The 18,302-nt window shown below is 45.4% G+C and overlaps 1 protein-coding gene across 1 annotated transcript in view; it reads right to left on the reverse strand.

The window, feature by feature from the left end:
• Positions 1 to 11,329: 11,329 nt before the first annotated feature.
• Otoa (otoancorin) overlaps positions 11,330 to 18,302 on the reverse strand; it is a 79,772-nt gene continuing 72,799 nt past the window's right edge. Inside the window, exons 27-29 of the mRNA XM_008843890.2 lie at positions 13,365 to 13,560; positions 11,912 to 12,185; positions 11,330 to 11,577 (exon numbers count right to left, since the gene is read on the reverse strand). Coding sequence (XP_008842112.1) covers positions 12,115 to 12,185; positions 13,365 to 13,560 — 267 coding nt within the window. The 3' untranslated portion in view covers positions 11,330 to 11,577; positions 11,912 to 12,114. The remainder of the gene's footprint in view (positions 11,578 to 11,911; positions 12,186 to 13,364; positions 13,561 to 18,302) is intronic.

Consider the following 18,302-nt stretch of genomic DNA (forward strand, 5'->3'; position numbering starts at 1 on the left):
TTATTTTATGTATATAAGTGTATTGCCTGCATGTATGTAAATATACCTATGTTAATGCCTGTGGATGCCAGAAGAGGGCATTGGGTCTCCTGGAACTAGAGTTAACAGACAGTTGTTAGCTGCCATGTGGACACTGGAAACCAAACCCAGATCCTCTGCAAAAACAGCCAGTGCTCTTAACCACTGAGCCATCTCTCCAGTCCCCATTTCTCTTTTTAACCATTACTGTAATTACTACACTGCATTTTTTCAGATTTCTTGTATTACGTGTTTAAAACTATGATGTAAACACTGAGTTTACCCTTCTTGCTGTGTTAGGTATTCTACAAAGCCTTTTCTCTTCCAGGATCTGCCTGCCATGAAACAGCCGCATTCACATCTGCAAAGCAGGCGCTCGACGGCGTTTTGTTGGAATGACTCCACAGCCTCAGTCTCTAAAATGATTTCATCAATTCGATGGCTGCATATTCTTCAATTTTCTTCCAGCCAATATTCTCCAGCGACTTTGCTAACTCCTTTCCTGCAGCCGTTTCCATATCCAGCACATCGGTTGAAATGTTGCAAAGCCCAGGACTTTAAGCGCTGTTCTCCAGTGACTATCTCCACATATGACATAATAGCTTGGATTTCAACACCAGAAAGGCAGTTTTTGTTGTGTTAAAATTTAGTTTTCCAGCCTTTTAATAGCTTTAAGCTACTGAATAGCAATATATTCACAAAGCTAAGTGGTCTGTGTAATAGATACTTCCATCTATGGATATTTTACATATCTATAACCTACACATAGCTGATATCTGAGAAAGGTGTGTTGTACTAACAGGATTTTCCCTCTTCTGAGCATCTTGAGTTTTTCGGCAAGTTTGGAGTAGAAGTAAGAACTAAAATTTTCTGCCGAATGGACAAAAAGAGTAACACCGTTGGGCCGGTGATCTGGTTCAGAGGTAGAGCACTGGCCTAGCATACGTAAAGTCCTGGGTTGCATCACAGCACTGACAAAAAAAAAAAAAATAGAATTCAATGCTGCAAGATAAAGCCAGGTATAATAGTGCACACCTCCGATCCCAGCACTCAAGATGCTAAAGGAGGAGGATTGCAAGTTGGAAGGCAACTTGGGGGCTAGATACAGACATGAGAGAGAGGATTTCATTCTTCAGTTTGGCCATGTTTGGCTTTGCTGGATAGTTCCTCTCTTTTCTCTAGGGTTTTCAGAGAAAGTGAGCAAGAGCAGGAGAGAAAACTTCTGCATTGAGAGAGCTGTGGATGCACAGAAGGCTGCATTGACTGGCCAGTTACTTATCTGTTGTGAGGAATGCAATGTAAATTCTACTTTGGTCCCTGAAACGGCATCATCAGTGGCATCTACATGGTGATATCAGCTACCTATCACTGTGAGCAAATTATCTGAACACTTAGCAGCTTACAACAATATCTATCTATTATCTCACAGTTTTGGTGGACCTGACATCGAACAGGGGTCAGTTGGGCCCTCTGCTTCAGGGTCTCCCACAGGTTGCCATGGATGGTCAGCCAGGTCTCATCAAAAGGATGAACTAGGGAAAGATGTACAGGAGGACTTGGCTTCTCATGAGATGCTGTCAGAAGCCTCCCTCACTCAGGTCTTTGCCATGAAAGAACTTGATTCATCAGCTCAAAGAAACAAGAAGGCAAGACAGATGCATGCCAGCAAGACAGAAGCCCCAGTCATTAGTAACCTTATCTCAGAAGTGACAGTCTATCACTTTTCTACATCCCACTCATTAAAATCAAGTCACTAGAACCAGCCTATACTGAGGTAAGAGTTATACAAGGGCCTGAATATCAGGAAGGGAGAATTATCTGGGGCTGTCTTCAAGGCTGCCTGGCACAATTAGCCACTAGTGATTTCATATGAATGAACTCTGAAGGGATTCATGCCTAGCACAATGAGATGCATAAATAACATGCAATTAGAAGGTACCCAGAGGCAGTCGTTTGCAGACATCCTGGTGAGGTTTTGTTTTTGAATTGGGGACCGCTTGCTGGCTGGATCACTTTAGGGAACACCTGGGTTAATTGGACAATTGTGTCCAGAGTCATTAACTACTGAGACAGTGTCCAGTTGTCCCCAGACAGTAGAAAGAGGTTTTCCTCTCCATATCACCAATGACAAACTTGATCATATAATATAGGCAACATCAACGACCTGATTTCACCTATGCTGAGGCAGGAAGCTGTGGAAATTTATATAATGTTCCCATTGAGCATTTAAGAGTACGTTCCTTGACATTGGGTGTGTGAAATGAAGCAGTCACATTGTGGCAAGAAATGGGTGGCTCATTCAAATAGGATAATTGAAAACAGTTTAGGGAAAAAAACTATTTACAGAGCTGTAGGCAGGGTTAAGAGAAAAATGAGGATGTGCAGTACCCTGGAATTAGCATCAGCAGGGAGCTCTTGCCCACGAGGTCTGAAAGGAAAGGGAAGAAAGAGACTCCTGAGACCCAGAGAGAGCTAAGCTGTAAGAAAGGGCCGCCCACCAGAAGCATCAGCCTTCAAGGGGTGCCGGAACCACCACTACCCCTCAGCCTTTCAAGAAGGGAGCTGGTGAATAAATACTCCATGTTTCCTCCCATCCTCCAGCCCCCTGATGGGTCCCTACTGGCCCATCCCAGCTGAACACCAGAAGTTGAGTAGCTTAATCAGGCTCCCTGGCAGAGCAGAGGTGAGTAGAGGACAGAGTAATTTGAAGGTATGAGCCAGAAATTACCCAAAATACAAACAAAAAGCCAGGCATCATCGTAGGATTTTAAAAAAAAAAAATATTGAGCTTCTGTAATTGCATACAACAGTTTTTAATCCTCCCCTATCCATGCCCCACCTATCCCCAAACCAGACCTCATGTATTCCACCATACGTGTTAAGTCCTATCCAGTCAAGCCTTTGTACCCAGATGTCCTTCAGTGTAAATTCACCCACTGGAGTCTAGTCAGCCTATCTAGAGATCATATTAAAGGCATACTCTCCCTCACCCAGTAGCAATCAGTCTCCAATTGTTCTCAGCTGGCCCACCACCCATTTCCCTCCTCCCCTCTGGGCCCTTGTCTGATTGAGTTGGCATGTATTCTGTGCTTGATGCCACCATTGCCACAAGTTCACATGTGCAAGCTTCCAGTGGCCTGAAAACCTCTGCTTCCCTGTGTTTATGAAGCAGTCCTGACTCTTAAAATCTTTCTGCCCCCTCTTCTGAAATGGTCCCTGAGCCATGGGTGACTGAGGTTCAATATAGGAGTCCTATCCAAGGACACATACTCTGCAGTCTCTTATTCTTTGAAACTCAGCCAGCTGTGGCCTTCTTGTACACCACACTCTGTTAAATAAGGAAGCTTTACTGGTGAGAGTTGAGGGATGCATTAGTTTTCTCTCTACCCTTTGTTCCACTATGTTCCATAAACCTTAGATGTAGAGGTTCAACTGTAGATGTGTCACCTAGGACTGGGCATCTCTCAGACGTATATTCTCTGTGACTAGTTGTGGAATTCTGCATAACCTCCATCTGTTACAAAAAGAAGCTTCTTTGATTATGGTATATGGCGTGCTTGTCTTCGTGTATCCATTTTCCTGGCCCTGTAGGAGCTTTGTAAAAGGGCATAAGTTATAAACATTCTCCAAAGAATGAGCAAACACTGAGCTTTCAAAAGCTGGCCTTCAAAACTTTCATGGGGTTTTGGGGGTGAAGGGTAATATGTATTGTCTGGATGTGTGTGCATTTGGGTTCGTGTGCACATGTGTGCATATGGAGAGGCCAGAGGTTGATGCTGAATCTATTCCTCAATTGACTTCTACCTTATTTTTTGAGGTGTCTTACTGAACTTGGAGCTCACCAATTCAGTTAGGCTGGCGGGCCTGCAAGCCTGAGATCTGCCTGTCTCTGCTTCCCCAAAACTGAGATTACAGACATACACCACAACTGACCTTTCAAATTTTCTTTTTATTGAGCTATTCATTTTTATTTTATATGTAGAAGTGTTTTGGCTACATGTATGTAAGTGTTCCATATGCATGCAATGTCCACAGAGGCCAGAATAGGACACTGAATCTCCCTGGAACTGTAGTTTCTGACCGTCATTAGGTGCCATGTGGGTCCTGGGAACTGAACCGAGGTCCCCTGCAAGAGCAGGCAGTGCTCTTAACTGCTGAGTCAGCTCTCCAGCCCCATGCAAGTGGCTTTTTATGTGGGTGCTGGGCATCCAAACTTGGAACCTCATGCTTGCACAGCAAGCACTTTATCAACTGAACCATCTCCCTACCCTCTTCACAAAATAGTTTTTTAAACTGGAGTTTTCCCTGGAAGAGACAGTGGTTCCTTAGGAGGACTTAAGTCCTGTGTGAGTCAGATTTTCATTACTGTGACAAACCAACTGAGAAACAGTTTCTAGAAGGAAAGACCTGCTTGGGCTCACGGTTGCAGGGGCTGAGGTACATTGTTGCTTGCCTTGTTGCCTTTAAGCCTATGACAGGCATCACATCACGGCCCAGAGCAGAGCAAAGCTGTTCACTTCATGGCAGTCAGGAAACACAAGGAACCAACCAGGATCCCATATTCCCTTCAAGGACCACCACCACTGATGGAACTTCCGTCCACTAGAAACTCCTCCCAAAGTTTCTACCACCTCCTGATAGCACCATCAATTGGGGACCAAACCTTCAGCACATGCTCATTGGGGGACTTTTAATATCTAAACCATCACAAGTCCCGACTCCCAACATCTACCCATCTGTGCCTGCCAAGAGAGAGTTCCCCAGAGCCTAGAATAGGAGCTTGTTCCAAAGACCCACAGTAGGTGCCTGAAGCTATAGGCAGTTCCAAACCCCGTGTGTACTGTTGTTTCCTATGTATACATACTTATGATAAAGTTTAATTTGTAAGTTAGTGCAGTAAAAGATTAACAATAATAAATAATAATAAAATAGAGTAAGTATAACAAAGGATAATAAAATCATGTTGATGGTTTTTTTCTCTCAAAATGTCGTATTTGAGCTTTTCACTTACAGGAAGCACATCACAGCTTCTTTTTGGCAGATCAGGATTGACAGCGCTGTTATGCTCATGCTTTAGGACCATTACTAAGTGATATAAGGAATACTTGAGCACAATTACTGCAGTATCACTGTAGTCAACCTAATGCCCAAGAAGGTACCCACTGAGTAATGGGGGGTAGTATATACAGCATGAATACTCTGGACAAAAGGGTAACTCACATCCTGGATGGGAAAGAATGACACAGCACAAGATGTTATCATGCCACTCAGTACACTGCACAATTTAAAACCTATGAATTATTTACAGAACTTTCCATTTAATATTTTGTGGCTATATGTAACTGAAACCATGAGTAAGGGGAAATTACTGCACTTTTACCCCAACCTAGAAGCATTGTTGGGAAACACAAGCCTTAGCCCTACAGAGATCTTAGTGCTCGCCACAAAAATGGTGCGAGGGTAGCAGGTATGGGGGAGTGGGGACTGAAGAACATGGATGACATATTCACAGGGCTCAATATTAAGGTTTGGTATCACTACATGTTAATTCCTAGCTTCTTTTATTTTTTCTTATTTAGTCTTATTTTGTGTATGAGTGTTATGCCTAGCCTACATGTATGTAAGTGCACCCGTGCCATGCAGTGCCTGCAGAGGACAGAAGAGGGCGTCGGATCCCCTGGAACTGGAGTTAAGGATGGTTTGTAGCTGCCATGTGGGTGTAGGGATTCAAACCCGGGTCCTCTGCAAGAACAGTCAGTGCGCTTAACCACTGAGCCATCTCTCCAGCCCTGCTTCTTTTATTTTTTGTCCACTACTGTAGCCAGGTATTGGGCCAGATGAGTGTAGGTGTTTGACTATGGAGACAGTTGTGGGCATTAAATTTATGACCATATCTCAACAAGAACAAGGACCCCTGCATCTGCACATGGGCCAGAGAGGCCTTTCTGACAAGCCACACAAGACACTGCTGGATTCCAGCTACAAAATCAGACTTGAAAGCAGGCTGCTGTGTGAGCAAATTCAGACCACAGGAGAGAACTAAATGTCTCTCCCAGACATCCCAGAATTCTTGTCCCTTGTGATGCTAAATCAGAAGAAAGATGGCCAAAGATGACACTGGATGCCCTGGGGGACAGAGAGCATCTGCTCAGTTAAAGAGAAGAATGCAGTCCAAATGTAGGAACCTGGAGTCAGCAAGGTATGACTCAGACCCCTGAGACCCAAGTTCCAAGGAAGAAAAGCCCAGAGGAGTGGGAAGATCAAGGCTCCTCTCTCATTAGAATCTCCAGAACAAGCCTAGTGCTCACAGCTTCATGCACTGCTCAGCTACTTTATCATTCATCTGAAAAAAAAAAAAAGTTTAGGGGGCTAAAGAGACGGTTCAGCAATTAAGAGCACTGGCTACTCCTGCAAAGGACCCAGGTTTGACTCCCAGCACCCACATGGAAGCTAACAACAGTCCATAATTCCAGTTCCAGGAGATCAGACACCCTCTTCTGGCCTCTGCAGGCATTGCACACACATGGTGCACTTACATACAAGCAGACAAAACACAAAAATACATAAAATAAAATTTAAATTAATTTTTTTTAAGTTTGGTCCCTGTAATCCATCAGGGTATCAAGTACATCAGGTGCAAATTCAAGGCAAAGGTTAGTGTGCAGAGGGCCCTGTGAAACTGAGATGACCGAACTCTTCTGCTGGTACAGAAGCTGGACAGTTTGTGATCAGGCAGCTGGGTGTGGTGTCTCACGCCTTTAATCCCAGCACTCAGGAGGCAGAGGCAGGCAGATCTCTGTGAGTTCAAGGCCAGCCTGGTCTACATAGTGAATTCCAGGCCAGCTGGGGCTACAGGGAGTCCCTGTCTCAAAATAAATAAATAAATAAATAACCATTCAGGAAATCCAGTGGGTGGGCTATGGGGTGTGCAGACAGGGGAGAGGGTCTAAATATGATTAAGATGTATTGTATGAAATACACAAAAATTCAATAAAAATATATACTGAAAGGGAAATAAATAAAAAAGATAATCATACAGGCCACACAAGAAGCCAAAGAGCCTAGAGGATGAAGCTGATTGAAACCAGAGGCCCATCCAAACTTCTTCCTAGGGTAGGGTTCAGAGTGGCAGTCACAGGGTCCAGGTAAGCTTGAATTCTAGAGCTGATGCATTTCAACCAGCAGCAATCCTTCCTCACTCTGAGTATTAACTTTTCTATTGCTATGTAAAAAATACAGAAGTGCAGCAACTTAAGACAATGGGAACATGTCACTTCACTGTGGGGTGGGTCAGAAATCCAAGCAAATTCTCTCCTTAAGCCTCCCCTCAGCTGAAATCCACTTGGAACTCAAGGTCCTTCTAATAGTTAATCTGACTGTCAACCTGACTGGTTTGAGATTGGCCCAGGAGACTAGTAAAACACACCTCTGGGTGTGTTTGTGAGGACATCTCAGAGAGATTATGGGGCTTCCAACCTAATAAAATGGACTCAAATCTTGAACAGACTATGGAACGTATGGAACTGTGAAAGGCAGAGCCTGGAAGCAGTGTGTTACTGAAGCATGCTTTTTGACCCTGGGCTCCATCTCTACTCCACCACATCCTTCCACCATGCTGCTCTGTCTCATCATAGGTATTAAAACAATGGTGCCAGCCACTAATGGGCTGGAATCTCTGAAACCATGAACCAAAGTAATTCTTTCCTCCTTGTAAATTGATTTTATCAACTATTTTTCATAACAATAGAAAGATGGCTACTATGGCCATTATAGGGCCATTGCCCCTCCATGAGTGTCTTGTGTTCTGAAAAGCTCTGATTTCGGGCACAACTGATTGGATTAGACTCACCTAGATGATCTCTTTTTTATTAGTTCCAAGTCAACTGAGGAGTAGTATGCTTATGAGAGGGCTATGCCATCAAATCCACTGGTTCTGTCAGCCTTCTTGCACAGACTGTGCACACCAGGAAACAGGAGTCTGGAGTCATCTCAGAATTTCCCCTTGCCACACAAGGACTCTCCTGAGATCAGTCCTTTCCCGCTCCATCAGTTTGGTAGGATTTAGTCATTGGTTCTAGCCTTGATATATTTGTATCTCTATTACCCAAGCTGCAAAGGTTAAGTCAGAAATGGCCATGTACCTCATGCAAGTCTAGTAGAGCTAACCCAGAGACATAAACTGACATGACCAGGAAAAAAGAATCAAAAGAATCAAAATCTCTCTCTCTCTCTCTCTCTCTCTCTCTCTCTCTCTCTCTCTCTCTCTCTCTCTCCTCTCTCTCTTTCTCTAACAAAAGGCTGAATCAAATCACTAGGACAATGTTCATTCAACCCAAAATGATCAACTTCTCAAATGAAGGGAAGCCAGGCAGTACACAGAAAAGTTGGTACAGAACCAGGGTGGGGGGTGTCTCAGCAGCCACTGCTACTTCTCCTGACTTGCCCTGGCATCATAGGAGGAAAGCAGCAAAGGGAAAGACCTCATGTATGTTCCACCTCCTGCTTCCATCTCATTCAGAGCTGCAAGGCCAAGTCCCATGACATGCCCCAGCTCTGTTGATCTGCCCCATCACATTTCATCCTCCTCCCCCAGCTTGCCCAATTCCCCCTCCCTACTTCCTAGCCTGACCTTGCTGGTCTTCAAACATACTTCCTCTAGGGTTTTTCTTGCTCATCCTTCTATCTGGATTCTTCTCTAAATCTATCCATGTCCTCCCTCTCTCCTTCAAGACTAGGATCCATCATCATCAGTAAGGCTCTCCCAAACCACCTGATTCTTAATTAGAACTTGTTCTCCAGAACCCACACTAGTCAGAGCTCTAAATTCTTCCCTTCAGATTCCATTTGCTCCACACTATGAATCATTAGCCTATGTGTGAATGTATGTGCTTATCTCCCTCTTCTAGCCTGTGGAGCTGAAGTTTCCCAACATTTGCTTGGCTGAAATTTCTAAGTTCAGTTTTATGCAAGTAATTTCTCTCTTTCTTCCTCTCTCTCTCTCTCTCTCTCTCCCCCCTCCCTCCCTCCCTCTCTCCCTCCTTTCTCCTTCCTCCCTCTCTGTCTCTGCCTCTGCCTTTCACATAACACTCTCACACACTCACACGGAGAGAGAACCTCTCTTTGGCAGTACAGCTCACCACCATTAACTGCGGCTGAACCCCCGGATAGCAGAACGCATACAAATAACCAAGTTCAGAATCCAATGAGTGGTGAGCTAAAGTTTCAGAAAGACTTCCGGCCCCCATCAAACCAGGCCTAGCATCGGAGTGGCTTAAAGATGGGGCTTTTACAAAAAGAACATCACTGGGATGGTATTCAAAACAGTTAATAGCCAGGAAGGCACAGGTACTGCCTAATCAGAACCATAGCCAGCAGCACTGTCACAGGAGCACAAATGACCTTGATCCCAAGTCCAACTGAGGAAGCTGCTGAGAAAATGAAGGGTGGGAATCCATAGGGAGGGCTGACATTGAAAAGTGAATGGGGCAGCACCTGCCAGCATGACCTGCCATTTCCCTGCATGCAAGGGACTGGGCGGTTCAGCCTGACACCCTGGGGGTCCTGCAGGGCACAAGCTAGATTTGTCTTTCTGCCTCAGGCAGTCACCAATTATATGTGCTGTGAGGCAAGCTGGCTTCCTGCCAGAAGAGGAGGTGAAGGGATTTATAGGATCTCTCTCTGATCTAACTTATTAGAGGAGTTAAAGGCACTGGTCCAGGAGGCAGCACTGCACAGACAGGAAGTCAGGATTCAAGTCCCTACCAGGTGGGAGGCCTGAGACAGAGCTCCTCAACATCTCTGGGGCTCAGTCCCCTCATGTGGAAAAGGGAGTCAGGGCAAGATCTGCCCAACAAGGTCCTGATGACTGTGAAATAAAGCTATTGATACAGTAATGGCCCTCCAGTGGCTTTCACAGTCAGCTCTCCTCCATCTTTCAAGACATTGTGATTATCCAGGTGGGCGGGGTGTCAGGAAGGTCAGAAACCAATGAACAAAATGAAAACACATGAAAGCCAGAAGTTTACAGCATGAAGTTTGACTCAAAAAAGAATTTCGTGGGCTGGATATGGTGGCGCACACCTGCGATGCCAGCACTCCAGAGGCTGAGGCAGAAGGCTTTGGGAGGTTGAGGCCAGCCTGGGCTACACAGTGAAATTCTATCTCAAAAAGGTTTCATTTAAAAAAGTGGGCTGGGGAGATGACTCTGTCAATAAACTGCTTGTCCTGCAAGCACAAGAACCCATGTTCAATCCCCAGAACCCACACTTATAATCCCAGCACTGGGAGGCAGAGACAGACAAATTTCTGGGGCTCACTAATCAGCCTGGCTGAACTGGTGATTGAGTTCCAGGTTAAAAATGAGAAACCCTGTCTCAAAAATACACATTTGAGAGTGACTGACGAAGACACCCAAGGTTGACTTCTAGCCTCCATATGCATGTGCACATACATGCACACACACTCATATACACATGCATACACACACATATGTGCACACATACTAGAAGAGTTTTTTTATTATTATTGTTTGCCTTTAGTTTTCCAGTGTAACCAAGGCAATAGAAGGGAGAATACCAAGGAGCACCACGGCCTTCCTTCAGGGGCTCTGCTCAGTCACCCACTCAATCCAGCACCCTTCTCTGTACAGCTGGTCTGACACCGGGGACTGCTGTTGTTCAGAACAGACGTGATCTGTGCTTGGAAAGCAACATTTGCTGCTGCTTCCATACCAGGATGAAAGAAAAGCAAATGGGAGCCCGAAAGGGCCATAAGGGCACATCTGCCACATTGCAGTCTTTTAATTTTCCTAATAACCACAGGTGATGGCTGTCGCCAGTCTCTGCAATGCTATTTTGTAGAATCCTCCTGCCTCTTAGGAAACAGCCACAGATTTTTGGAAGTTCACATAGTCTTTTATTCCCATCTCCTGGTGGGAATGTCTACAAAGGATACACCACCAAGAACACAGGAAGTCCTACTTACCGCCTGAAGAACGCCAGTGGCTTTGATGACTGCCTTGGAGATGGAGTGACTCTTATGAGGTGATAAAGACTACTGCTGCCCCCTTTCCATCACTCTGACTTCCTGAGCCTAAGACCAAGGGGACCTGGCAGTTTCCAGAAAAAAGTACCTTCATCCCAGAAGGATCAGGTAGGGGGCAGGGAGAGGCTGATATTTTCTGGACTGAACCAGAATCTCATAAGTGATTGACATATCCAATATATTTTTGTTTCTTTTTATTTCAACCCATTCACCAAAGCCCAGAGCAACTTAAAACTAGAAGAGCCACACCCTCTACCTCCCCCTAAAAGAACAGTTTGAAAGGTTAAATGATAACCCCACCATTGTTCAGCTGATTCCCAAGGAAAAGGAAGCATCTGGAAAATGTATTTAAAAATTGATTTAACGTTGAGCCATGTTAAATGTTTTAATTTCCAAGCAATGTGATGCCCACCAAAACATCAATTAGTCACAGCAATCAGGCAGGAATATTGGCTTCTGTTGAGAGATTCATTTATTTCAGCTGGTCTAAGTGTAGAAGGAGAAATCTAATGCAACCTGGAGCGACACAGAGAGGAAACCAAGCCAGACTGGAAATCAGAGCACATGCTGACTAAAAAGCCCCCCTCCCTCCTCTCTCCCTCTTTCCCTCCCTCCTCTCTCCCTCTTTCCCTCTTATCTCTAAGGTTCGTTGTATAACACTTATTCTCTCTCTCTGGCTCTCCCTCTCTCTCCCTCTCTTTCTCTCTCTCTGCCTCCCTCCCTCCCTCTTCTTCCTTCCCTCTCCCTCCCTTTCTCCTTCCCTCCCTCCCTCCTCTCTATATCTCTCTCCTCATCCTTTCCTCCCCACAGCTTCCCTGTCTCCAAGCCAAAATGGGACTAGAAAGGGTACCTGCTAGGAGAAATAGGTTGCCTGAAGAATTTGCAGGATTGTTTTTAATAATTATTTTCCTCTGGGTGCCTTTTACAGATCAAGGCTCTGAAGTCTCCCTGCTCTGGCAGAAGTTCTAAGTCTAGGTAAAAGTCTCCCACAGCCTGAAGCAGCCTCTGTTTCTATACACATTTTCCAGCTTCTTGGGATACCGAATGGGCCACTCAGCATAAGGACTCAGCCATCAGAAGCAGCAGAGAGAAGCCAACCCAAAGACCCCAGGAGGTGGGCGCTCCTGAAAACAAACACAAGACAAAAAGGAGCATGAGGTCACCACAAAGACAGAAGTGGGTGCATCATGCCTGACTCCCTCAGTCTCCCTCTCTCTCTCCCTCTCCCTCAATCTCTCTCTCCCTCAATCTCTCTCTCTCTCTCTCTCTCTTTCTCTCTCTCCCCTCTCCTCTCCTCTCCTCTCACCTGAAAACCTCCATTTCTTCATCCCTTAAGTGGGAGTGATGAAGAGAAAGTAGAAAGAAATGAGACAGTATGACTTCAGCATGTGCCAGACCTGCCTTAACCAAAGGAGTCACAGGAAGCTTGTCCAAACTGCAGGTGCCTGGATGTTCCCTGTGGAGCTGCTGACTCTGGGAGGAGGACCAGGAACCTGTATGTGAAGTATCACTCCCAAGTGATTATAACTAAGCATGTTTAGGAAATAGGAGAGGAAGGTCAGGTCCTTAGGAAGGGTTCACCAAATGGCAGCCCTTTTAGGGGCCGGTGGAGTAATGGAAGAAGGGCAGCTAGGGTCTTGCCCTGTCCCTTTCTAACACTTGATGGTTCAAGGGAAAACGGATTTGACTATGTCTTTTGAACTTAAAAATGCACATACTACTTGGAAGTTGTACTTGAACAGGTTCAGATTTTTCAAGGTCACTGGCTACTGTATTATTTGTAACAGAAAAGACAAGAACTGAACTGTGCATCTATAAAGATCTGGTTAGACACCTGAGGTTCAGCCACATAACCAGCCACTGCTCAGCACCCATGTATGGGCATGGATGGCCTCTGAGGGGTATCATCGGGTCTAAAATGCAGGGCACAGACCCAAGTGTACAAGAGCCTTTGTAAAAGTGCAGGGCTGGTGTATATTGACTTGTTTATGTATGTGCCGACTATCTGAACAAACACAACAGAGGCTGGCAATGCTGGTTGCCTCTAGAGAAAGGAACTGGAGGGCTGGGAGACAGGATAAAGAAGAAAGGTCTCATTACATAAAGTCCTTATATGTTTAAAACCATGTGCTTTACCCATTTTCTGTATCATCTTCTCATATGAAATGCTGTATGCATTCTATATTTCAATGAAAACTTTATATAATTTATCAGAGGGTGTGGCTCCTGTTTGCAAGTGCCATCTCTGGCCACCTGTGACCTCAGAAACGGGGTTCTGGGTAACGGGGAGCCGCTGTGCTCACCTGTCTGGAACCCAGCGCAGGATGGACTGGTGGGACTGGCGCTGGCAGGTGCGTCGTGCCAGGAGTGACTCTTGGCGCCATCTAGTGCCCACTCGAGGCTCTGCAGCTGTGCTGAGCTGAGCTGCAGACGCTGGGCATGGGTTACCACGGCAGCATTCTGGGGACCCAAGGAGGCGATCTGCTCTGTAGACAGCTCCTGTCGGAGGAACAGGGGCAAAGCCCTCAGGGAACCCTCCCCAGAGTTCCCAGACCTCAGTTATCTGCCCAGAACTGCACAACTTTGTCATACTCGCTTACCGTGGTCATAAGGAAGCATGAAATAGAAGCCAAAAGAAAATATATTTGAATCCCCGTTTGAGTTGTTGGCCAACAACATCTGAACTCAAAAAAGAAAGTGTGGGAGATTATTTTGAGTGTTGTGGAGGCATTAAAGACATTCTAGCTCCACACTTCGACTTTTGCCTCGAAGTACTTTAGTATAGGAGGGGAGACTTGATTTTGTGTTTAATGCAAAGATGCCTTCCAACAGGAAATGCTCAGTGAAGAAAGCACGAGCCTAAATGTCAACACCTGAATCGTCAGAACATGTACAAGCTGTGTGATCTCGGGCAAGTTACACTGCCTTTGTGGACTTTTGAACTAGCTTTAGGATGACTTAGGGAAGACACCTCCGAGACCAATTCTTGTCCTTTGGTATGACTGAACACTCTATGAATCCTGTTAGGTTTCAGAGGAGGGAAAGTGCAGCCATCTATTAGTGATGTCTGCCATAGACAACAAGGAATCCTGCTGGGCACAGTTTTTCCGGGCTGTGAACAAGGTGTTTTCTGAAGCCACTCAGCTTCAAAAGACTTGGTGACTAACTCCTGTTTATTTTGGGGTGCCCCCAAAGAATCTGGGACTCCATATGCTCTGTGCCTTTATCCTTTCCTTGTCTCAAGGTCACTCTTCTCTCCTGTCCAGGTAAATGCCTCCTGAAATGGATTCCTTTGCTTACAGCCCTTCCCTGCTTGTCCCGCCAGAACATGGTTCAAGCCTGAACACATCAATGGTTTCAAGCTCTGAGTCCTGCCCACCTCTCCAGCCTCAGCCCTGACCTTCTCCTCCCAGCAGAATGAAGGTCTGCTGCCTGCTCCTGGAAAGAAGCAGCCATCCCTGCACTTCCATCTGCACTGTGCCACTTCTCCCCTTTGAACCTAGCTCACCTGTCCTCCAAAAACCAGCCTCACCCACCTCAACATACATGCACATGTGCACACACACATAAGGAGGTGCCAGGCTGGCTCACATCTACCATTAACAGAGAGTCTGTATTACAAAAATTGTTATCTATTTTCCACTACTGCTGACTCTGACCCTCAGGCCAGATTGAATTCCTAGGCCTATGATACTTTCAAAAATAAATTCAAATTGGCTGCCAACGTGTAATTATCGGGAGATTTCACATGAAAATAAAGATTTCTGGCTGCCTCTGAAAAGCAAGAAAGATCCAGCAACACTGGGCCCACATGGTCACACTGCATTAATGTGCCCGTGATGAGAAACGGCCCCCTCATCTAGACAGAGCTCTGCAGCTCAGCTCGGGCCTGCCCAGCCTTCTGTACACCTTTAAGTCACCTTCCTGGCCCATGAAGGCACTATGCTATAACCCCTTCATCAAAGAATCTCCAGACCCCAGGCACACCTAACCTGGAGTTCATCATGACATAATTGATCAAGAGGAATTTCTGGACCAGACAAAGGCTGAAAAAGAAAGCTACCTCAACTACACTGCAAACAAGACAAAAGGGAAGTTCTTAGGAAGCACCAAGACCACTCTGCCCCCCACACAGAGCACCCGAGAGGGGAAAAAGGAACTGTGCAATGGCTATGATGGTTCAAGTCAGAGACATCCCCCACAATCTCCTGTGTTTGATACTTGGCTCCCAGGTGACGGTGCTGTCCTGGGAGACTGGAAACATTGAGACATGGGGCCTCCCTGGTGCAAGTAGGCTACTGGAAGTACAGTACTAGCAGGCCTTGGGGAGCAAAGCCTGGCCCTGCTTCTGGCCCCCTCTCTGCTTCCTGTCTGACACTAACAGGGACCTAGTGGTTCCAGCTGCTGTGCTGGACTGGACCAACCAAACCATGTGCCAAAATAAACCTCTCCTCCCTTAGTCACTTCTGTCAGGTATTTTATCACAGCAACAAGAAAGTGATTAATACAGCAGCCTAGAGGGAGCTGTTGATTTCCCCCAAAGAGCAATTGGGCCTCCACTGTGCTGGGACTGTCCAGGCTACAGAAGCGTTCTGGGTGTCCAACCTGGTTTATGTGCCTCATAGAGGTGTGGTGAACAGAATGTGTCCCCATATTCCAGCAAGTAAGAATACCAGCATTAAACCAAGAGTAGCACATGTGCCTATAATCCTACCACTCAGGAGGTTGAGCCAGGTGGTATGCTTGAACTGAGTTTGAGCAAATCGGGCTATATAGCAAGACACTATTTCAAAAACATTTAAAAAGCAAAGGCTGGAGAGAGATAGCTCAGTCAGTATCCTAGCACCAGGGTGGTGGAGACAGGTTGGTCCCTGGGGCTCCCTTGACAACCAATCTAGCCCACTTGGTAAGCTCTAGATCAGTGAGAGACTCCATCAAGAAAGAGGTGGGGTCAGTGAGATGATTCAGCTAGTAAAGGCACCTGCCACCAACCCTGACAACCTGAATTGAGTCCCCAGGATTCACATGGTAGAAGGAGAGGACTGACTCCTGAAAGCTGTTCTCTGACCTCTGTATGTACACTATGGCACATATGCACACACACATGCACACATACATGTCCACACAAATAAATGTAATTTTTAATTCAAAAATAAATAATGCAAGGATCAAGAAAACAAACGACCCAATTAAAAGATGGGGTAAAGAGCTAAACAAAGAGTCCTCAAAAGAAGAAGTAAGGATGGCTAAGAAACACCTTAAAAAGTGTGCAACATCGCTAGTAATTAGGGAAACGCAAATTAAAACCACTTTCATCTTATACCAGTCAGACTGGGTAAGATCAAGAGAACAAATGATACCAAATGCTGGCAAGAATGTGGAGAAAGCAGAAAGCTCATTCACTGCTGGTGGGATTGCAAACTCATGCCACCCCTATGGAAAGCAGTGTGGAGAACTCTGAAAAAACTAAAAATGAACCTACCTTATGACCCAGTTATACCACTCCACATATACCCAAAGGACTCATCCTATGACAGAGACACTTGCACATCCATATTTGCTGCTCTTTTCACAATAGCTAAGAGATAGAAGCAACCTAAGTGCCCCTCAACTGATGAGTGATTAATGAAAATGTGGTACATTTACAAAATGGAGTTTTACTCAGCAGTAAAGAAAAATGAAATAATGAAATTTGCAGGTAAATGGCTGTATCTAGAAACTGTTATACTAAGTGAAGTAACACAGACACACAAAAAAAAAACAAAGACGCATGTTCTCCCTCATTTCTGGATCCTAGCACCAAAGCCTTATATGTAAGTATATATTCTGATGTAACTGCAGGAACCAGGAAAATGGAAGAGAACCAGGGAGGTAAAGGGAAAGAAGGAACCAAGAGAGAAGAATAGTAGGAGACAGGTATCACTAAGGGAGAAATGTGTAAAATGGGGGTAGTTAAATGGAAAGGGAGAAGGAGGGCTAAACAAGGAAAAACTATGGGGTTAAAGGGAAGAAGGAACTCAAGAGAGGTGGGACCACAGCAGAGAGGAATTTTCAAGGGAGAAATGGGGAAAATGGGGACACTTTAAATGGAGAGGGTGGGGAAGGAGGATAAGACAGGGAGAGAGAGAGGAGAGATAAATAGTGCCTAACTAGTATTAAAAAACCGGAGGGAACTATATTAGTCCAAAAACCTACTGAACAATTACACATACAACATCCCTACATGAGTCCATGTGTATAGCTGAAGGCTACATAACAAGAAACCGTGCCAGAAGGAGACACCTTCCTTGGAGTTGTTGGCCAGGGTAGTCCAAGAGACTCCCAAAGTTACACAAGAAATTGCCACAGCCCTTGATTGCCTCCCAGAACTTGAAGGTAAGACCCTATTGCTGATGGCAGGACACACTTCAGACACAGGATTTGGAGCAATGGAGCTGGAACTGACCTGGAAGCCACCTCCCCTGAAGGCTAGCTCTCATAGCTTTGGAGAGTACTATGCAAGCTGGTAAGGGAGAACATCAATCAATAGTTCAACTCCAGCTTCAAGGCCTAAAAACACATCAATGGCCAGCACAGCAAACCACATTGGTGCAGTAGTAGCACTTTTATCTTGAGGACAATCAACATCTACGTAATTGGACTTAAAGCCCCCTCAATGGGAGGAAACTCATGTCTGGTACTGTAAACCTAGACAAATACACACAGCTGGAGAGGTTATAGATCTTAGAGAAAACCTCAAGGCTGTCACATCCCTAGACAAGTATAATTTCCTACTTTGTGCAAAATATGGATCCTTAAATCCATAGACAAGTATCCCAGTCGTCACCTATCAAAGAAACTTCTTTTTCAACAGAGATTAGTACAGAGTTCCACAACTTGTCACACACACAGATTATCTGTGAATTGCCCAAGTCTAAGTGGCACATCTACAATGCAACCTTTACACCTAAGGCTTATGAACACTGGAACAAGGGATGAAGAGAACACTAATGCATCTTTCAATTCTCATCAACAAAGCTCCCTCATGCAACAGAGGGAGGAACACACAAGGTCACAAGTGACCAAAACATAGAGAGTAAGAGCCTATGGAGTGTGGGACCTTGGACAGGACTCCTATATTAAAATCCAGCCACCCAGGACTTAGGGACCATTGCAGAAGAGGGGAAAGAAAAACTGTAAGAGCCAAGGAGGAGGTGCATGACCATATGGAAATAGTCCTACAGGCTCCTGGGACTCTCCTC

This window comes from Nannospalax galili, unplaced genomic scaffold, assembly GCF_000622305.1.
Source record: "Nannospalax galili isolate Female #2095 unplaced genomic scaffold, S.galili_v1.0 scaffold381, whole genome shotgun sequence".
Lineage (NCBI taxonomy): Eukaryota > Metazoa > Chordata > Mammalia > Rodentia > Spalacidae > Nannospalax > Nannospalax galili.